This window comes from Chelonoidis abingdonii, chromosome 1 (genome assembly GCF_003597395.2).
Source record: "Chelonoidis abingdonii isolate Lonesome George chromosome 1, CheloAbing_2.0, whole genome shotgun sequence".
In the NCBI taxonomy this organism is placed as follows: domain Eukaryota; kingdom Metazoa; phylum Chordata; order Testudines; family Testudinidae; genus Chelonoidis; species Chelonoidis abingdonii.
In genome coordinates this window covers 335164479-335187667 of record NC_133769.1, presented here as the reverse complement: position 1 = coordinate 335187667, position 23189 = coordinate 335164479, and the positions used below count along the sequence as shown (strand labels likewise).

The following is a 23189-nucleotide window of genomic DNA, read 5'->3' as shown; positions in this document are numbered from 1 at the left end:
TCTTCTAGGGTGGGAACGGTCTTTGGTTCTGTGTTTGTACAACCTAGTCTAGCACAATGGGCTCCTGCTCCATGACCTCGATGCTACAATAATAATAAATAATAATAAGACTTAAGTTCCAGACCTAACATGTGCTCCAAGTGGGAGCAGGTGTCACTTCACAAGAGCTCAATGAAGGCTCAGAAACCTGATAGCTATACGAACATCTAATGCCTCTTATCCCTCCAAATAATTTTCCTGTCTGAAAGAATGAGATAGATTTAGACAAGTCTCAAATGCTCCATACAAAAAAGAGTTTTGAGATTCATAGATTTCAGGGCCAAAAGGGATCACAATGACCATCTAGTATGACCTCACAGATAACACAGACCATCAGATTTCACCCTGTAATTCCCTTTTCAAACCCATAAATTCTGCTGGATCTCTAGAACATATCATTCAGAAAGTCATGCAATCTTGATTGAACCATAATGATACTCAGTAGTAAACAAGATGATTTCAAATGCACCCCATTCTCAGAGCCAAATATAATTGACCTGAATTTGGTTTATGTCAACATTGCACTTCATGTTGGCTTTGAAGCAGCTTTTGCTTGCCCCTTGTCCGCTGGCCTGCTTTGGAAGTCAACTGTCTGGCATTCGAAGAACATGATCAGCCCAATAGAGTTGGTGGTATATAACCATAGCTTCAATGATGGAGGTTTTGACTTGGGACAGAACACTGATGTTGGTCATCCCGCTTGATTCAAAAGATCTTGCGGAGGCACTGTTGATGGCGTCACTCAAGAATATCGAGGTGTCTACTGTACATGACTCAGGTTTCAGCACCATACAAGAATGCAGGGATAACAATGGGCTAGTACATGAAAAGCTTAGTTTGAATCTTGATATCAATCTTTGAAGACACATTTTCTCAAGCGTCCGAAAACTGCACTGGCACATAGGCGGCAATATTGAATTTCCTCATTGATATCAGCTTTCTATGACAGATAGCTGCTGAGGTAAAGGAAGTGATCAACATTCTCCAGAGTCTCTCTATTGATCTGAATTATAGGAGCAGGATCCCAATGATTCAGAGGCTGTTGGTGGAGTACTTTGGTTTTCCTGGTATTGAGTGCAAGATTGAGTTGGTTGTAGGCCTCAGAGAAAATGTCGACTATTTTTGGAAGATTTTCTAGGTGAGCACACAGGGCACAGTTGTCTGCATATTGGAGTTCAATGACTGATTTTGTGAAAATCTTTGCCTTGGATCAGCGGCGACTGAGGTTGAAGAGCTTGCTGTCCCTTTTGTTTTGAATGTCAAGTCCAGAGGGGAGCTTGTCAGCAATGAGAAGGAAGATGATAGCAAGGAAGATGGGGGAAAAAAAGGGTTGAAGGAAGATGCAGCTTTGCTTGATTCCTCTCTTGACTAGGAAGGGGTCCTTTTTGGAGCCGTTGCTGACCACCATCACAGACGTATTGTTGTAGAGGAGTCAGAGGACAGCAACAATTTTTGGTGGGCATTCAAATTTAAGGAGAACTCTCCACAGATTCTCACAACTGATAAGAGTCAAATGTTTTTGTGAGGTCAGTGAAGCTCATGTACAGAGGTTGATGTTGTCTGAAGTACTTTTCCTAAAGTTTGTGGGTGGTGAAGATCATGTTGGTGGTACCTTGAGATAGTCTGAATCTGCATTGCAATTCCGGGAGGATTTCCTCGGTAAGAGGACGCAGCCAGTTGAGGAGAATTCTGGCAAGAATCTTTCTGGAAGTGGACAACAGGACAATTCCTCAATAGTTTCCATAATCCAATCGGTCTTCTTTCTTGCAGATAATCATGATCATGGCATCTCTAAGATTGAGTGGGATTTCTTCTGAATTCCAAATCTTGAACATTAGGGCATGAAGCTGGTGATCCACTTTTCTCCTCCTTTGAAGATTTTGGCAGGAATTCCATCAGGTCCAGATGCCTTACTGTTCATCTACTTGATGACTTCCTTTACCTCAATGAGTGTTGGTGGGGTTCTAAGGTCATCCTTGACTTAATCCCTCAACATCCCATCAAAGATGCTTTTGTCAATGTTGGAGTCATGATTCAGGGGTCTTCAAAGTATTCCTTCCATCATTCATTGATCAATTGTCCCCGAGGAGGGTGGCTCCATCCCTGGATCTAAGGGGGGTTAGCTCTTGAGTGCTGGGTCCACAAAGGGCTTTAGTGGTGTTGAAGAATCCGTGCATACCATGGGTGTTAGCGAGTTGTTGGGATCTCTTTTGCTTTGTTCTCCCACCACTTGTTCTTCATTTCATGGGTTTTCCTTTGAACTTCAGCTTTGAGTTGATGGCAGACGTATGGCTTCTGCTTGGAACTGATGTCATTTTGCCAAGCACAAAAGGCTTTGTGCTTACAGTTGATCAGATCTTGAATTTCTTGATCATTTTCATCAAACCAATGTTGATGCTTCCTGATTGAGAAGCCCAGTGCTCTCTTACATGCAGCATAGACAGCTGATTTGAGTGCTTTCCAGTAATCTTCAGGGCTCTCCATCTCAGTTTTGGTATTCATCAGTTTCTCAGGGAGGCACTGCAAGAAAAGATCACATTTATTTGGGTCCTTGAGACTCTCAACATTGATCTGCTGTCTGGTTGATTTCTTCCACATTTGTTGTTTTGATGCAAGTAATGGAGCAGATGGGGTGATGGTCCATCCAACAATTGTTGGCAAATGTCATCACTTTGGTGATGTAAACATCTTCACAATCATGGACAATGACATAGTTGATCAGATGCCAATACTTAGACCCTGGGTGTTCTCATGATGTCTTGTACTTGTTCTTTTGGCGGAACATGGTGTTCATGATAATTAGGTTGTGTTCTGTGCATTCGATCAGTAGAAGAATTCTGTTAGAATCGGTCTTACCCACTCCTTCCTTTCCGATCATGCCATTCCAGAGCCCCAAGTCATGTCCAACTCTTGCATTAAAATCTTCAAGAAGTATGAGTGTGTCCTCTTTGGGGACAGTGGAGAGAATGTGGTCAAGGTTGGCACAGAATCTATCTTTGGTTTCCTCATCAGCATCAAGAGTTGCCATTGTATGTTGCATGCTGGTTCTTGGCAAGTTTAAGGCAGAGGGTCATGAGTCATTCATTGATGCCAATTGATAATTCTGCGAGTTGGATGACAATTTTGTTTTGGATGGCAAAACCAACGCCCAGGATTCATCATTCATCGTCACCTGTTTTTTTCCAGCACAAAGTGTAACAACCACATTGTTCCTTGAGCTGTCCTTCTGTATGTCAAGTCTCACTCAGTGCAGCATTGTTGATATCACATCTCCCAAGTTCTCTGGCCACGATTGCTGCTCCTCACTCTGTCTGGTTATTTTTTGGTGTTAATCTGGAAGCTCACTTTTCCACTTTGGGTGACCCTACCCAGAGTGCAAGACTCCAAGCAACACTGCTCTCAGGATCCTGGGAACTGTCAAGTCGCTCCACATCAAGGTCACGATCCACTGTGGCAGTCTTTCCAATAGATTTCTAATGTAAAACCTGCTCAAAGTACTTCAAATGCTGCCATCTAATTACGTGAAACAGTGCCAGCATGATCATCCAGTGTGACTTTGTGAAGACAGACAGGCTGGGATGTATGGAGAAAAAAACCAAAAATAGGAGGAAATATTTTCATCCTTTGGAGGCAATGGGCCATATTCTACTGTTATTCTGGTGTAAATCCAGAGTAATTCCATTGGTATCAATGGGATTACACCAGTGTAAATCTAGAGTAACAGCCACACAGCCCTAGATCACAGCACTATAACAACCATCTTATAAAACATTCAGACTCTTCTATACACCAAATTTCGGCCAATTGCTCATGATATATAATTCACTGAAAACGAAAACAGCCACCTCCAGACATCAGAATGGTTTCTTTAAGAAAAAAAGATACTGTGAATAACTTTTACATTGCCTGAAGGCAAGTTTGCCCTGCACTTGCATTTTATTAAGTTGTGCCACATGTAGTCTGAGGACACCAGAGATATATAAAACTACTATTGAAATATGACCAGACTCATGTTTCTAAGTATTTCCTGCCCTTATAAAACCTTTGCACTTGCTCATTAATTTCAACAAATATTGAGGCAAACCAGCTGTTGAGGTGAGACGATTCATATAAAATACCTCACAGATGTATGCCAACTTTGCATGGGATCTTATTATCTACAAGTGATTAATCAATCATTAACAAGTCAGTGTATTGGAGTAGTGACACTGGGGATCACTGCCAGAAGGAGAATAATGGATTTTGCTTACAACAAAAGGGAACTAAGTGCTAAAATAGCTTAGAGAGAAAATTTGGAGATTAGAAAACAGTTGTTTTGTTGTTCTTTAACTCTCTTAAAAAGAGAGAACACTTCACAAGAGTTAAACATTTACACAACAAGCAGAGCAGGAAGTTCAAATGCATCCAGTTTATTGATGAAGAGGAATGCATTTTGTGCAACAGAAGAGGAAAGCTGAACAGGCTAAATGAAAATATCAGATGATCCAAAGGGTTACCTTGTAGCTTAAGCCTGCTTCTATCATAGTGAAGCAAAGTTCTGTCATTGAACTCAACAGAGCAGGTCCTAAAATTTCAGCACTCTGTTATTAGAAATGGCTTCTAATAACGGACTTTTGGGGGGATCATTATAAATGAGACCCATACTATTGGACAAGTACATTCTCTGAGGACACTGGGATACAACACTTAGCTCTTTTATATAGTTCTCTACATATTGAAAGCACCATACAGACATTAACTAAGCTGAGCCCTTGTTTATCCCTTCCAAGGAGATGATACTGAGCTACTGCAGATACAGCTGGCTCTAGACAGGGGACCATTGCAGGGATGGACAGATGTTGAGCTAGATGACAACAAGTCGAGGAAAACTCTGAAAACTAAGTATTGTGGGAGCCTGTCCCTGTGTGTCCAATCACACCCTCTAGCTGTCACCACTCACAGTATATATGAAGATGCACACTCATCTCTGCTTTGAGAAATTCAATAGTGTGAAAAAGTGTTATTGTGAAATCACAAATTTTAAGACAGTTGCAAAGATGGTGGGGAAACAGTATATAACAGATAATAAAAATGAGTTACCATAGAGTCTGAGACATAACTAACTCCTTAATGAGGCAGGTAAGTAACCTGGAAACTGAAGGAAAGCAATTAAGTGACTTGCTCATGGTCACAGAGGAAGTGTCAGAGCCAGGGCTAGAACCCATGAGTTCCTGGCTCCCAATACCGTGCTGAACCGTTAGACTGCACAAAGTAGCATAAACACTGTTTAGAGATTTTTTTCTATGTTTCTCCTTTTGATTCAAAGACAATAAAAAGACCTGTAGCAGCTTCTAGTACTTTCAATTTACTTTCCTTTGTTTTTTTGCAACTCTGATAGTTTCTCAGAATTCTCTTCAGATTTTTCAAGTGCTGTGGAATTCCACTGGATGATAAATATGGATCCAGGTATTAAATTGATCAAACAGCAAATTTTCCAAAGCCCACACATTAATTCCCTAAATTCCACACCACAGTGTGGGAGATAGCGATTCTTTGCATAGTTGTGCTTTCATTTTCCTTAATTATGCTTCTCAGTAAGGTTCTCCATGTAGTCTGACGTAATAACATTCTACTTGACTGTTCACTATTTCATAAACATTGGTACTTTGCAGGTTTAGAGTCTATTGAATTGTTAATAAGATGCCAACATAGCGCAAGAGGAGAGTTATGTACAGTAATGTATCGCAGAAACATAGCTCATACAGCAACTGGTACTGAATTGTACTTAGTGCTGCATAGGGGCACAGGGTTGGGGGGAATGAAAGAAGGAACCATTCACCCTCCCCTCCCTGCCCATTCCATCACCAGAGCAGGCAACCATGAATTGGGGTTGACTAATGCTGCCTGACAGGCTGAGAAGCTCAAATATGACAGGCCTGGGTGTGGCTGGAGAGCAGCTATGCTTGCCTCCTTGGCCTATCAGGCAGCATTAGGACAGCTGTGCTAGACAGCAGCACTGAAAATGCCTTTTAAAAGATGTAGCAAGAGCCACCTCTCCATGCATGCCACACCGCACCTCTGGAAGCATTATGCCTTCCAGTAGATATTATGCCAATGTAGCTAGCAGTGAAGGACACCTCCTGCCAATCCTCAATATGGCACTGCCTGAAGACATAATTTAGCCAGGTTTGGATAATTGCTTGTCAAAAACATCTCAAGATTTGGGCTCAGGAACTGGAAAAAGCACAACCAGCAAAATACATCAACTCACCTGGTGATAGTTCTGGACTTATTAAGTGCTTTGCTGAGGACCAGAGATGGTGCAGACTGACGTCTTTGAGCCAGACTCTTCATCTTCTGATTAGAAAGAGAAACAAAAGGAACCAGAGGTGAGATTTTAAACACTAACTGAATGTATACAGACATTCCTCTCCTGTCTCCATTAATCTAACTGGAGTGCTATCTCTAAAGACTGATAACACTAAGTGTCAGCATTAACTAGTTAATTGCTGATTATTGGATAGAATGGGAAAGCGAATGGCAGTGAAACTCACAAAAGGCAGGGAAGAAATTGGGGATTACTGCAGGGAAGGAATAAATGAGGGGAGACACAGACAAGGAAGATAGAGAAAGACAAAGGATGCGGAAGAAAGTGGAAGGAGAGAAAAATAGCAGTAGTTCTAGAGAGCAGTGTATTTTTCTATTGAGTGAAGCTGAGTATTACAATAAAGGGCAAAACAAATAAGGTTATTCTTCTCCAATGAGGTGATTTTCAAAAGCACCCAAAGGATTTACGAGTACACATTACATTGACTTTCAAACAGACCACCGTTCTAACCACTACCATTCCCCTCAAACAGGCAGGAAAAAAAACCCCTAGATTTCCTGATCTCTCCTGATGTCTTAGTAATTAGTTGGCAAAGCATGTGTGACATCCCCCTCTAATGGCTGGCCCTCAGAAAAGATAAAAAAGTTACTTTTTTAGCTCAAGTAACAGAAGTCTGTACTGGTGATCCAAAGGGCTGAAGGGTTCCAACTCTGCTGATTTACAACCAGGATCCACCCCAACTCCGGTAGTCATGGTAGAATTTTTTTTTCCAGTTTTTATTTTTAAACTAATGCATTTAATTCACCGAGTCAAGAAGCATTCTTAAATACAGATTCTATAGCTTAAAAAAAAAATCACTATAACTTGTCTAATATGGCACATTGCAAAGCAAAACCCACGTGTTCCACATTTTGGTCATTTGTCACACACTTGGATTGCTTGTGTCATGCACTGAAGGTTGAGAGATGTGCCCCTAATCTATTGCTTCTAAGACATGTGTCTGTTTTTACAAGCTTTAGTATAAAAATATGCAACACTAGAATTTTCATTTAACATTGTTCCAGATCTCAGGATTGGTGACCACAGAGAACAAACAAAAATAAAACTCTAAAGATTCATCCCATGACTCTTCTCAGCCAGTCGTGATCCAGGATTTTCTTCCTTTATGCTAACAATAACCACCGAATACTATTAAACATTTTGGAGGGCTATTGATTCTTCTGACAATTTGTACTCTTAATATAGCACAAAACTTGTTAAGGCAGGTTCATATTACATTCTTCATTGAGAGGAAAAACTACGCAATGCTCCATTGTATCCTTTCCTTAGCCAAGCAGGGAGACATTGATCAGTAATCACAGCAGTGCATTTGTTGCTTTCATGATTTTTGACACTTGTTTTTTATTCATGCAATACGTGCTTGTTTGGTTATAATATATTTGTCTGGTAACAGACTTTGCTCTTACTAACGCTCTGTTATGCAGCAGTGGTTGAATTTCCATGATAAGTTTGATTTCTGGTCCAACTCTAAAATCTACTGAAAATCCTATCCATTTTGATAAGTTAGGCCCGGGAACAAGTTAGAATTCTTCTATCTGATTTGCAGTGATGCAGGTAAGGGTTTAATAGACTGACATCCTAAAACAGATTTCCAGTGCTTTTTTGCCACTTTACAGCAGAAAACAGAGAGAAAATACCTTCTTTGCTGAATTCTTCTAGCTGAGAACTAGTGTAAAGGATCAAACACTGCCTGATCACAATCAAATCTCATAGACTTTAAGGCCAGAAGGGACCATCATGATCATCTAGTCTGACCTCCTGCAGAACACAGGTCAGAGGTTTCACCAAATAACTTCCAAACACTAAGTACTGTGTCTTTATAGGCATTTTCAGTCTTGCCAACTTCCAGTTTTGTCATGTGTCTCATGATACTTGGTAATTTTCTTAAAGCCCCAGCTCTTGGAATCATGGGATTGAATGGGAGTCTCAGCAAAGATTTTTAAAAGATTTTGGACCTAGTGGGAGAGAAGAAAAGTTAGAAAATGTGACCCCGCAAAGGCCTAAAGAAACAGAAGACAAAGTAAACAAAAAGATTAGTATTTTTTAAAATCTCATGATTTTCATGGGGCTGACTCATGATTTTTTAATGTTTGAGGTTCAACAGGACCCTGATCTTGATTGGGAGCCTCCACCAAAGGCTACAGTAACACAGAATAATAATAAATGAGTATCAGATTCCAGCAAGTTCAGAATAGAACTCAAATCACTGCTGTAGACATAAGCTTTCAAGTCTCTAGCCTTGCAGAGAGAGGCCTCAAAACATAAATAGATCGCTAAAGAGGCTTGCCATAGGAAAGAGGAGAATTTCCCAACCAAGTCTGAAGTTACTCAGGCCATCTGTTTGTAAATGAAAACACTTCAAAAAGTAGTGCTCAACACAGCTATAAAGTTCTTCTAATTTTTATTTATTTAGACAGATTCCTAGTTTAAAGAACAGAGAGTGGGAAACAATTAAAATTAAGTTAATTTAATTCATCTGTTCTGTGGGGGAATGAGACAGCTTCCTGGTCTAGCGAACTGCACCCAAGATGTCTGTTATCTCTAGTTTCCCTACCCATGTTTCATATGCACGTACACATCCCGAGGTCTCGTGCTGGCAGCACTTAAGAGACCTAAGAGGATCTGTATGGCAATGAAGAGCAAGCAGAGGGCAAGGGATTAGTGGGAGGAGTGGCAACAGACAGAGCCAGCATTTCTCCATATACAAATCCCATATGTCCATATCACGAAATTGTAACATTTTTTTAAATAAAGGAAAGTAGTATGGTAACAAATCCTCACTGGCAGAGGCATGCAGATAGGAAACATTATAAAATCAATCTCCCATGGATAAGGCTATGATTCAATCACGGGTATTTTTAGTACAACTCATGGACCGGTTACAGACAATAAACAAAAATTCATGGCCTGTGACCGATCCATGAGTTGTACTATAAATACCCCTGACTAAATGTTTTGCGGGGTGGGAGGAGGATCGCTGCTGGGTGGGGGTGCATCGGGGGGCTGTTGCTGGGAGGGGGTGGGCAGCGGCACCAGCTGCTAGGGGCTGCCAAGCCAACCACAACCGCTGACAGTGGCTGCTTTGGCTGCTCTGGGACTGCTGCTGGGGGCCGCCAAGCAGCGGTTGCTTAGGAAATGGGGCCAGTTGCCCGGGACCTCCCAAGCAGCAGCCAAAGAGGCTGGCCCCAGGACCACATGAGCAGCTGGCCCCAGAGCCAGCTGCTTGGGAAGCCCTGAGGTCAGCCACACTGGCTGCTGCAGAAGTCATGGAGGTTGAGAAAAGTCACGGAATCCGTGACTTCTGCAACCTCGTGATGGACACGGAGCCCTAGATGCACATTTTTAGTACTCTGCATGCAAAGATGGTAGGCTGGCATCTGCAAGAGACAGAGTTAAGGTACATATGTCACTGTACATTTACATACTTTCATAGGTGTGGGTTTCTTCTACATTTTACCTTATGGCTATGTTTATTGGGTTTCTATTTTTTTAAAACTCAAACCACAGAAATGAACCTGTAATCTTAATTTTACCTTAAAGTTTTCTGTTGGGGTTATAATACCATATTAAAGTGTTATCTATCACTGCAAAGAAACTGTACAAACAATGCCAGATCCTCACCTGGTATAAATTAGCACAGCTCCATAGATTTCAACTGAGTTATGCTAATTTATAGGTTCCGGCCCAAATCATTTAACAAATTAGGTCTTGTAATCTTATTGATGGAAAGATGAGCAGTAAAACTGCCAGCCTTTACTCTGAGTATCAACCTCATCATCTGCTCCAGAGAAGTCTATTCCTAAATGCCAGCATTAAACTAATTTTGGCTAGTAGTTTAAGTAGACAGTCACTTCATATTGTGTTGCTCAATTATGGCATTAATCTCCATTCTGTGAAAAAGCTAATGTACAACAGTTCTTGAGTGGAGCTTTTTTTTAAAAACAACAACAACAAAAAAAAACACACCACAAAAACAAACTTAACTGAAAATATAGCACTTTCTTATGATTTCTGCATAGTATTTCATTATATTAGGCCTGGAAAGAGATCCGCAGAGCATTTGTTAAGTAGAGAACACACAAAAGAATTTATCGCACACGCAATTTCTTTTGTGGGGGGAAATAATTAAGCACTGTACCACTTACATCGGGTATCTTATAATTTTTATGCACATCTAGAGAGGCAAAATAGGTATCATTCTTTTCCAGGGTAGTGCAATAAACAGATATCCTTTTTCTGCTTTGATAGCTCTACATTCTGATTTATGTAGTATTTTTACATATCACCCTCCAGTCTCACATAATGCTGATACTATTAAACTATTTCAGGCCTTGATTCTCAGCTTGTTCTACAAAGACAGACCCCTAGCCCACAACGTGCAACTAAGTTTTGATTTACTCCTTTTTCATCATAGCATAACATTTTTTGTCATGCTCAAATAATCTAAGTTCACTCAACACCATGTTTAGATTAGTACATGAACCTTGTTGTTTACTAAAGAAATCAAAGATCTGGTCCAGCTCCCATTTAAATCAATGACAAAGTTAGAGCAGAATCAAGTTCACAGAATGTACGTGTTCACAGAATGAATATTGCTGATGTATCCCAGTAATATACAATGCAAGAATGTCAGATGTTTTTTGAACAGTAAGACACTTGCTTTTTAAGGAGAGGATGGGAATAGAAGGGTTTGCAAGCTTGATAATGAAATATGGAACCTTTGGTCTCTAAGCCAATGGTTTGAATCCAGAAGAAAAATCAAATACCATCTGAGGATGATTCAGTGATCTATGTGAAATGGACGAAGATCTCAATCTATTCCTAGTTGATAGGTGACCATAACACAAATACCACCTCTGTAAAAGGCAGACACCCTTACTGGCTCACTCACTAGAATCAAAAGGATTGTATGTGTCTGGAAATTGAATTAACTTCTCCATCCCTAAATATGGGTGAGGACTGAAGCACAGTGCCTAGCTACTGCAACCTTCACTCACACTATCACTGCTATACCTGTTCTGCAAGCAGAGGATTTTGCTCTTTTGGGTGGTAAATCTGGACCCTTCAATAGGGTGACCAGATGCCCCGATTTTATAGGGAGTCTCGCTATTTGGGGCTCTCTCTTATATAAGCTCCTATTACCCCCCACCCCTGTCCTGATTTTTCATTCCTGTTGTCTGGTCACCCTACCCTCCAACTTTTAATGAAAAGAAGCCTGTTTTAATCAAAACTCACACTATAAAATCTTTAAGTCAATAAGAACAGTTAATGATTTCATCTGTACAAACTCTGCCCTCTTGATGTTTGAAGTAACAAAAAAAAAATCTGGGCATACACGCCTTATGGTTTAATTATATCATACTTAATTCATGTTTACAGGCTTCCTTAAAAGTCTGTACCAAGGTTTCCAAATAATTGTTTTTACTAAAACTAAAAAAAAGCCCCAAAATATTCCTCACTGTCCAACAGTTTATCTTGCAAGATCGACTTGTGCATCAGCGCTTTGAGTACATTTCACAGCTAGATTGCACAGGTATCACTAGGCCAGAGGTTCTCAAACTTCATTGCACTGCGATCCCCTTCCAACAACAAAAATTACTACACGACCTCAGGAGGTGGGACTGAGCTTGCCTGAGCCCTTCAGCCCCAGGTGGGAGTGGGAGAAATGGGGCAAAGCCAAAACCCAAGGGCTTCAGCCCCAGTCAGTGGGCCTGTAACCTGAGCCCCGCTGCCCAGGGCTGAAGCAATTGGGCTTGGGCTTCAGCTCTGGCTCTGGGCAGTGGGGCTCAGGCTTTGGTCCCAGGCCCCAGCAAGTGTAAGCCAGCCCTGGTGACACCATTAAAATGGGGTCCCAACCCACAGTTTGAGAACCACTGTACTAGGCTATTTATAGCTTAGTAGGTAATAAGCCCTTCATGTTGTTTATTTCTGTTTTCTGCATGCCTTAATTTAATATTTTTCAAAGTCATACAGTACACATTGAATATAAATTAAATTAAACCTTGAGAAATTCACTATTTCTTCAATAGGACAACCGGGCTCTTTAAAACTTTCTACCCCATTCTTGACCCCTTTTAAACAGAATGATTCTGATTGCTTCACGAGTTCTGCTGTTATTAGGAGCAGAGAATCCTGTGGCACCTTATAGACTAACAGATGTTTTGGAGCATGAGCTTTCGTGGGTGAATACCCACTTCGTCAGACGCAGGTAGTGGAAATTTCCAGGGGCAGGTATATATATGCTAGCAAGCAAGCTAGAGATAACGAGGTTAGTTCAATCAGGGAGGGTGAGGCCCTGTTCTAGCAGTAGAGGTGTGAAAACCAAGGGAGGAGAAACTGGTTCTGTAATTGGCAAGCCATTCACAGTCTTTGTTTAGTCCTGAGCTGATGGTGTCAAATTTGCAGATGAACTGAAGCTCAGCAGTTTCTCTTTGAAGTCTGGTCCTGAAGTTTTTTTGCTGCAGGATGGCCACCTTAAGGTCTGCTATAGTGTGGCCAGGGAGGTTGAAGTGCTCTCCTACAGGTTTTTGTATATTGCCATTCCTGATATCTGATTTGTGTCCATTTATCCTTTTCCGTAGTGACTGTCCAGTTTGGCCGATGTACATAGCAGAGGGGCATTGCTGGCATATGATGGCGTATATTACATTGGTGGACGTGCAGGTGAATGAACCAGTGATGGTATGGCTGATCTGGTTAGGTCCTATGATGGTGTCGCTGGTGTAGATATGTGGGCAGAGTTGGCATCGAGGTTTGTTGCATGGATTGGTTCCTGAGCTAGAGTTACTATGGTACGGTGTGCAGTTGCTGGTGAGAATACGTTTCAGGTTGGCAGGTTGTCTGTGGGCAAGGATTGGCCTGCCACCCAAGACCTGTGAAAGTGTGGGATCATTGTCCAGGATGGGTTGTAGATCCCTGATGATGCGTTGGAGGGGTTTTAGCTGGGGGCTGTATGTGATGGCCAGTGGAGTCCTGTTGGTTTCTTTCTTGGGTTTGTCTTGCAGTAGGAGGCTTCTGGGTACACGTCTGGCTCTGTTGATCTGTTTCCTAATTTCCTCGTGCGGGTATTGTAGTTTTGAGAATGCTTGGTGGAGATTTTGTAGGTGTTGGTCTCTGTCTGAGGGGTTAGAGCAGATGCGGTTGTACCTCAGTGCTTGGCTGTAGACAATGGATCGTGTGATGTGCCCGGGATGGAAGCTGGAGGCATGAAGGTAGGCATAGCGGTCGGTAGGTTTTCGATATAGGGTGGTGTTAATGTGACCATCACTTATTTGCACCGTGGTGTCTAGAAAGTGGACCTCCCGTGTAGATTGGTCCAGGCTGAGGTTGATGGTGGGGTGGAAGCTGTTGAAATCGTGGTGGAATTTTTCCAGAGTCTCCTTCCCATGGGTCCAGATGATGAAGATGTCATCAATGTAGCGTAGGTAGAGAAGGGGCGTGAGTGGACGAGAGCTGAGGAAGCGTTGTTCCAGGTCAGCCATAAAAATATTGGCATATTGTGGGGCCATGCGGGTGCCCATAGCAGTGCCACTGATCTGGAGATATATATTGTCATCAAATTTGAAATAGTTGTGTGTGAGTATAAAGGCACAGAGCTCAGCAGCCAGTTGTGCTGTGGCATCATCAGGGATACTGTTCCTAACAGCTTGTATTCCATCTGTGTGTGGGATGTTTGTGTAGAGAGCCTCTACATCCATGGTGGCTAGGATGGTGTTTTCTGGGAGGTGACCAATGCATTGTAGTTTCCTCAGGAAATCAGTGGTGTCACGGAGATAGCTGGGAGTGCTGGTGGCATAGGGTCTGAGTAGAGAGTCCACATATCCAGACAGTCCTTCAGTGAGAGTGCCAATGCCCGAGATGATGGGGCGTCCAGGATTTCCGGGTTTGTGGATCTTGGGTAGTTATTATGGTAGTTAGCCTGTAGCGATTGCGTGTTTGTGTGCTCCATAAATTTACAGAATGTAAAATGTCCTTCTCAGGGCTCATCTACCATAAAGGTAGATCAAGTGAATATTTAGCAGACTACTGAGTTACTGTTTACACTGGCAACATACTTACAATGACTTTCCCCAAAATAATGTCCATTTAAGAGGGCTAACTAAAGAAAAACAATTGCAGAGGCATGAAAAGAAAGAGACATCAACACAAGAGGATGATCGGGGTGGCAGAGTGCACAGTAAGAGACAGACTAAAAGGAAAGAGAAGAAAGAAATTATGAACAAGGAAAGATGTGCTATCAGTAGTCACACTACTACACTAGAACAAACACTCTTATGGCTTTAATTTAAATCTGGCAGGGAGATCTCACCTATTAGGTTGTTTCAAATGTTGGTGGGAAGGAGGAATACTAATAAAAGAATTGGAGCAAGAGGTTGTAGGGAAAACGAATGCTAAATCCGCAAGTCCTATTGCCAGCAGTGCTTCAACATTTCCTTGCTATCCTCCCCTTCTACTTTATTCCGGTTATTCTGCCACCGGGCAAGTGCATGCATATACAAACACAGCAATACTAGAATTAGCACTTGGTACAGTTGTGTCTGTGCTCCTGTAGTGCAGGGCTTTCCCAGTGACAGTTTAAAACTGACAAACCTCATATAGTTCTTGTCAAGTGGCTACTGGGGAAGTATTGATGCAGCAGAAATCCCATTTGGGTAATTAACAAAATGCAAGCAGGTGGGAAAGCTGTGAATCCCATCATCTTACATTCATCTGAAAGCCTAGTTTCTTCCCATCATTTGAAAGACTATGGGGAGCTCTCTCACACACCCAAACTTCAATTTAATCTCTGGCAGGATTTTCTGGAAGGCCGGAAGGGTCTTTGGAGCTACGATAGGCATCCACTAAGCATGTGTCTCATGTCACCTTCCTCAGGTGCCTGATATGTTTGCTCACTGTGCTGAGTGCATTCACTTCCGTGATGTAGTAACATAGATGGAGCAGGTCACAGCTAGATTCCAAGGTGTATCTGCCTTCCGTTACATGTGTCAGGCTACAGAATGTAAATATGCAACTATCCTGTCTCCAGGTGAAGAAGAGGAGACAAAGGAGTCATAAGCACTACCACAGCATAAATGAGAGCTTACCTGTAAGTACAGATTGTACACAGGAATCTGCTAGACACATGCATGAGAAGCAGACAAAGGATTCTAATAGCCTTAAACTAATAAAAAGAGGAAATTCGGATTCAGGCTGCTCTGCTTCCTTAACTCATTCCCCTTGTACCTAGATACTGCAAGCAACTCAGAGTCAAAACAAAATGTGACATATGGAATTCCTAGGTACTGGGGACTACAGCTTTTATTGAGGACTGCTACTACCTTGAAGTGAAAAAACAAGGCCAGGAAACTCAGGAACTGGGACATCATTTTATTCTCCAGACATATAACATTCTACTTTTCCCATGGATGGCCACCCTCAAAAAAGAATCATTAATCCTGGACCCTTGACAAAAGCAACATTGCTGGGCACTGAGGTACAGTACTATGTTATCATAAATCAATACATGCCATATAACTGGCTCATTCCTAAACAGCAAGTGCATTAATGATTTAGTTAATCTTAACTACATGCTATTTTCAGTCCTCATTTGATTTAAAATTGCTCATATCACCTTAAACATACACAGTAATTTTCCATTACAGGGATAACAGTGTACTGTGAGAAGCGTCCCCCAAAGAGCTTACACTCCAAAATAAATAAATGAATATAAGGGCATGGGAAAAGGATACAACATACAAGCAAGGTAATCAGGGTGTTGGCAGGTATATAGAGAAAACAACAAAATGTATTTGCCTATTTTTACAGGGGGATGAAGAGGCAGAGAAAGGGAGAGGTTATACTTGCCCCTGCTTATTCTAATATTGCTCCCTAGTTTTTTTAAATATATCCACCAAGTACAAGTTTCTGCATCACCTGAATTCTTCCTTCCTTAGCATAGTAAGCAACAGCCATACATGTGATCACAAGAATTGCATCAATTTAACTATATTGGTTTTGAAACAAATATCCTCAAACCAGCACAAAAACCATATGTAGACTAGCCCCCAAAAGTCAGGTCCTCAGCTGGTGTAAATTGGCATAGTTCCTCTGACGTCAATGGCACTATACCAATTTACACCAGCTTACAAACTGTTTTAGGATTTTTCACAGGCATAAGAATAATACTTTGCACTTCTATATCAAATGTAGAAGTGCAAAGTATTTCAAATGTCTTGAACACAGATTGACGATGCCTCACAAAGTCTCCGATGTAGGTAACTACTTATATCCATTTTTCATCTAGAGAAGATAAGGCATGCAGAACTTTTTGCTATTTGCTCAAAGTCACACACTAGTAGATGGTAAAGCTGGGTGCAACACATAGGCAGCTTCCACCTTCCAGCCCTGCGGTTCAACAGAGATCACACACTTCTATTTGCTTTGACAACTACATGCAAACTAGTAACTTAAGATAAAACAGAGTTCTGAGAAACACAGAAGAGCGTAACTATTTCTGCTAAGTAAGCTTAATTCAGACTGAGTAAAATACAGTCATGATAAGAAGAATGAGTAATTTAGTGGCTACTGATAGTCTCTCTTATTTCGAGAGGGTTCATGTCAGGAGGTTAAAGACATTTTAACATCTTTAATATTAAATATCATATTTGCATTAATCTCTCTCAATTTGCATTAGCACTGTTTTGATCTTTGAGATTGTCACCAGTTTCTATACTGATCTATTACCAACTTGCTCTCCCGTATAATTTCATATGTAATCAGCACACAAGGGAGTTTATCTCCCACTGTAACAAGAAGGATTCCATCCATTCTGTTATATGCACACTGTAAGATAATTACCATAGGTATATAGGCACTTACAGAGTATCCATCACTGTAGTATCTAAGCAGTAACGATGCCTCATTTGAGATTCCATTCCATGCAAAACTAGGGGCAGGCCTTGACCTCTGTTGAACTAGTATAGAAAGATCATAGGCAGTCTCTTCCTCACTCATGAAGCAGCATTACAGGTTTCCAGTGCAGTACTTAAAGAGCACTAAGGACGTGGACCTATAAAAGTCACCACACCATCAACTCAAAGGCCAATATATGCAGAGTCGAGAGTGTGACCAACCTTACCCCCACCTGGCATGCAACATGCCATCTGCAGCATTTACAAGCCAGAGGCACAAGCTGCTTCTTTTCAAAAATACATATCCCATTTTGTGTGCCTCCACTAGATGGAATCCTGACATGGCTGTCAGGATCTGTGGGAAATGGGCATGCTAACCAGCATCCTTGCCCCCTCTCAATACTGGCTAGAGGCTGAGCAGAATTTGGGCGGCAAAGTTCCTTAGCCTGTAACCTCTTTGGAGCAAGGGCTGTCCTTGAGTGTTTGGGTCACTATGAACAACAATACAGTCTTTATTACTTTGTATTATTTACATCCAAAATTCTGCATTACACATAGGAGGCTGTAGTAAAATACTCTGAATCTCACAGCATTTGAAGCTTCCTATCATTCTATTGTTCTTGTTCCTCCTTCATTTCAGAGGCCATTTCGGCTTTCACAAGTTGCAAGGTACAACATGCACAGAGATTACATTCAGAAAATAGGGAAGAAACAATAGAAAAAAACATACCCTCAAGGGCCACATTTTAGATCACAGTATTTAGAGATGGAAAGTGTCTATTAGATCAACAGCCCAAACAGCCAGGGCAGGATATAGTTCCAGTTTAACGGGGTGTAGCAGATATCCCATAATGGTACCTGTCAGATATTTCACTAATACTACATTTGATTGTAGCCAAAAATAATCTAGGTGATTGTTTTATCTATAAAAACAGCAAGGAGTCCAGTGCACCTTAAAGACTAACAGATTTATTTGGGCATAAACTTTTGTGGGTAAAAAAACCCACTGTGTCAGATGCATGGAGTGAAAGTTACAGATACCGGCATTATTATGCTGACACATGAGGAGAAAGGAGTTACCCTCACAAGTGTTCTCCACTCATGAGGGAACTCCATTCTCTTCATGTGTCAGCATAATAATGCCTGTATCTGTAACTTTCCCTCCATGCGTCTGACAAAGTGGGGTTTTTTTTACCCACAAAAGCTTATGCCCAAATAAATCTGTTAGTCTTTAAGGTACACTGGACTCCTTGCTGTTTTTTTGGATACAGATTAACACAGCTACCCCTTGATACTTTTTTATCTATACATTTTCACTTGCTGCCACTGAACTGGGTCAGAGCAGTGGCTAGTTACAGTACTGCAGCTCGCACTTTCAGTCTGGTTGCGTTCATTGTCAGATAGACAGAAAAACAAGCACTTTTTATTGCCCCTACAATTGAGATGTAACATACAAGCTTTCTGGCCATAAGGATTGTTTCTTCAGGTGGAGCAGCATTATGGAGAGACTAAGATTTGTAGCTGCCTTGCAGCTCCACACTGCTCTTGTGGCCAATAAAGTTCCATGCCTAAGCACAAGATTGAATACAAGCGTGTCCTTTAGAAAAGAAGTTTCACTCCCCTCCTAACCTGATATAATTAGGGCTGGAAAGATTTATGAAGGGCATTCCCAACCCAGCCAAGCATTATAATCCCAAGAACCAATCTGGCAGTACTGTGTATAATTCTTTAAGGAAAAGGTATTTTTTGCATGAATTTAATAACATTTTAATGCAAACTCTGTAAGCAAGAAGAGATTCCTATCCAAACTCCATGCATCTGATGAAGTGGGTTTTAGCCCACCAAAGCTTATGACCAAATAAATTTGTTAATCTCTAGGGTGCCGCAAGGACTCCTCGTTGTTTTTTCTGATACAGACTTTAACACGGCTACCACTCTGAAACCTGGGTTCTCTCAAATGGAAAAATAATGCACAATGTGTTGAGCTAAAATGAAAAAGTAGATCCTATTTTACATTGTGGTGAGAATATGGCAGAGACAATTTAATTGGCTGTACATTATAATGGAAACTTAGCATCCAACATAATCAAGCAAGGAAACAAACTCTAGCTCTAAAAAGAGATTTTGAAGAGAGCTTTGGATATTGAGCTTTGTCCGATTTTCCTATAACTGATGGAACACTACTGGCGCTTATTTTCTTCCTAGGACACCCCTTTCTTGTTTCTTTCAATTTAAAAGCGCGTGGGGCAAAGTCCAGAGTCCTCCCCCGCTGGTCCCGGCCGGACAACGAGCAGACAAGGAGCAAAGTAATTACAGAACAAGGAGCTATTTATTCCAAGTCATTCCGGCGTCGATCTAATAAGTAACAATCACCTTCAACCGCGTCTCGCTCAATCACCACCTAACATATACGGACATCTCTGGTTTGTGCCACTATCACTCACGTTCATGTCAACAGCTCCTTTGAAACAAACCCCGTGGCTTTTCCCTTAGACACAGCATGGATCATTTATGGCAAATTACTAGAGAAAACAGCTAACGGCAATCATCACTGTCGCAGGCAGACACAGCACAGGGAAACGACCCGTGCCGAGGGTGACAAATGCCCCTGGGATTCAAACAAGCAGTGTCAGCCGCTTGTCCGAAGTAACACGTTCTGGGGACGCAGCGTGTGGCAGGTTGGATTTCGTGGGTCTTCTTGGCGATTACTTTAAATAAATGGCTCGTTCAGTCGGAGACAGAGCGGATCCGGCAAACCATAGCCTTACACCAAGCGGCCAGCGCCAACCCCAGGGGGAGTCCGGGGACATCCTGCAAAGACAGGGCCAGGGACGGGGCTGCCATGGGAGAGGGAGGGGCGCTAACGCTATGGGGCGCATCGTCTCCGAATAGGGGCACAGGATAAGGGATGGGGAAGCGGGGCTTCCTCCTCCGCACTGATGCCCGGGAATGGGGGCGTGGGTAATGAGGGCTCTCTCGCTCCCTGCCCGCTCGGGAGTTTCAGGATTATGGGTGTATCCTCAGGGCTCTCCGCTACCGGGGTTCATCTGGGGAGACGCGGGGCTTTCCGCTACCCAGGTGTATGGGGAGGGATGAGGGGCTCGAAGCTTTCCACTACTCGGCTGCACCTGGGTGTATGAGAGGTTCGGGGCTCTTCGCTACCCGGGTGCATCTGGGGGGATTCGGGGCTCTCCGCGACCCGGGTGCATGGGGGGGGGTTGAGGGGCTCGCTCTTTCTCCCACCTTCTTGCTCTCGGAGGCAGCGGAGGCTCTGGACTCCCCGCTCACAGAGGACGAGCGCCCCTGCCCGACGTGATCCTGTTGCGGGGACATCGCTTCCATCAAGCTCCCTTCCCCGAGCGGCTCGAACTCCCGCTGAGGTCACAGGCTCATCCCAGCAGCGGCTGCACCATGCACAGTGAGGCTGCGAGCGACCGGGACCAGAACGCCTCGGACGCCCGCTCCGCTAACCCCGCCCCCAGCAGACCAGCACCGCTGCCCCGCCCACTCAGCCAGATGGCTCCGCCCACACACCGCTCGGGAGCGCTTTGCTTGTCCTCCCACGCGGAGGGCCGCGGCTTGGCTGTGATTACTGCGCATGCTCAGCGCGCCGGCTGCTCAGTGGCAGGCCGCGCGGGGGCAGTGGAGCTGCAGCGGCAGGTGTCCCCGCCGCCGGGCTCGCGCTGCCTGGACGCGCACGCGCCGGGCCCTGCGCCTTCCCTGGGGGCCGAGCCGAGTATTACAGCGCCTGCCTGTGTGAACGGGCGCGACTCCGTGCGCAGGGGAGGCCGAATTTGACGCTGTAGCTCTAGAGTCACGAATCAGAGCGAGGCAGTTAGTGACTGTTAATGTGCAGCCTCCCCGCGGGCACACGACATCTGCAACCGAGACGCGTGCCCCGCTCAATCGAGCACCCTCTGCAAAGGGGTCAGATTTCACGCAAGCCTCATTCAGCTGTCAGTATTTTCGAAGCATTTGTTTTTTCTCCTAGGGTTGAATACCAAGATGTTGCTTTCTGTTTGCAAATAGCCTACTGCTGTGCTCCAGACTGCACCACTTGCGCAGATGGAACACAGGCTGGTTTATAAAGCAAATGTTTCTGCTTTTAAATACATTGTTCAGGTCACAAGCTCCCCTTTCCATCTAATCGAGAGCAAATAACCCGACAGATCTGCAGACTTGGGGTGCAGTTAGGAAAATCAGGGCCAGAATCCCTGGCTCAGGAGTCAGATACACCCTGCCTCTGTCTAACCACATGCCAATTGGTTCCTCCTGCCTGCAATATTGGCAGCACAGCTGCCTCAGTCCCATCTGTAGTTCCCAACAACGCTCATATGTCCCCGTCCAACCTAGGCGATCACATTTCGTAAAAAGGAAGCAGCATAAATTACAATTAGAGAAGGGAACATTGTACAGAGCATGTTTGTTCCCCAGCTCTTCCTTCCAGGGGGAGGACTGAACCTGTCCTATGTGGAGCTTATGCAATATGCTGTTGACACAGAAGGGCTCGATGGCTAGATAATGGGGTGAAGTGGGCACACCCCATAGCCACCTTTCCACTTTCTGTATTCCCAAATTCTAGCCCTATTTATACACAATGGTCTGGTTTTTGCACTCCTTCACATACTACAGCGAAGAAGGGACTAAGTTCTTTGGTAAGCAGAAGTGGCTATTTAGTGGCATTTTGTTTGAATGTGTAAAAATTAGTGTAAACGTGTAACACTATTTTGGAATCAATTGCTTCTACCATGCTTTTAACTACTTCCGGCATGTCACCTACTGCATCTGTTTTACTATATGCTACATGATTCAAAATGCTCAAACCCCATATTGCTTCCTTTTATAACTTATCCTCTCACAGAACACTAGCTGCAAATTAACTTTAAATCTAGGAGAAGAGTTATGTGTAAAATTATTTGAGCTAGGGGCTATGTTTATACCACCTCATCCACAAAGGGACCCCAACCTGGTTAAAGCCTCTAGGCACTACCACACTCATCTTAAATAATAGCAATAAATCATTTTGGCCGGGTTTTGACATATGACAATTGATACATTTTCTGGGATCATTTGCTGTGGAATAATGTCTCCCATTATCCAGTGGGACCTCTGCTATCTGTGTTTTTTCTAGGGCACCCAGAGCTGACATTGAAAAGGTCATGAGGCAGGGAGCTGAGGAACTGAAGTGGAAGGGTAAGAGTACAGGTACTTTTGCAGAGATTTATCTTGAGCCCTAGCTGAATGCTGGCACCCAAATGCACACAAAGAGTAGACTCTGCCTTTTGTACACATTTGTAGCTGAAAACTCTTGCAACATCATAAGAATTCTACTACAGAACTCAATGTGTCCATTACTACTATTCAGAAAGTCAGTTTTCCATTAATTTCAAATGGGGGATGAGTAGCTAAGGTTCCTAAATGGCTTTGAAAAAAATCTAAACAACTACACTAGTTCCTGGAGTAGCATACTTTATGCGTTGCCTATGTGTGGTCAGGACTTCTCCCATCTCACTCCTCATTTCTGCAAGTCAGTGGAATCACAAGTATAAAACTGGTGTAAGAGTAATTAATTTATTAATGGGCAAGATATGGTATAAATACTTCTCTCTCTCATTCTCACAGAGATGCTGTATTTGCACATTTTCTGCTATTAACCCTTCCTTCCTGTCCTAAGTCATCAACAAGTCTTTTAGGTCATGGACAACTGGACAGGGATAACTTTGATGCCATCTAACAATACTTATTAGGTGACTGGAGGGGTTGCTTTTGGATGATGTTGTGCATGCCTTCCCAATCCCTGCAAGTTCCATCACTGCCTCTGCCAGCCCTTGGAGACAGAATTGTACATATGTTCACTGCAGAGTTTTGTGTACATTAAAAATCTCACGAGTTTA

General features: G+C 42.9%; 1 protein-coding gene across 3 annotated transcripts in view; it reads right to left on the bottom strand.

Moving 5' to 3' along the window:
- The window catches only part of ARHGAP20 (Rho GTPase activating protein 20), a 101502-nt gene extending 80794 nt beyond the window's left edge, over nt 1-20708 (bottom strand). For 2 of the 3 annotated variants that reach the window (XM_032776896.2, XM_032776898.2), the window contains exons 1-2: nt 20539-20708; nt 6290-6375 (exon numbers count right to left, since the gene is read on the bottom strand). In XM_032776896.2, the coding sequence (XP_032632787.1) occupies nt 6290-6375; nt 20539-20637 (185 nt within the window). In that variant the 5' untranslated portion in view covers nt 20638-20708. Of the gene's footprint in view, nt 1-6289; nt 6376-20538 lie in introns of those variants that run through there. The other variant, XM_032776897.2, reaches the window with a different exon arrangement.
- Nucleotides 20709-23189: the final 2481 nt, after the last annotated feature.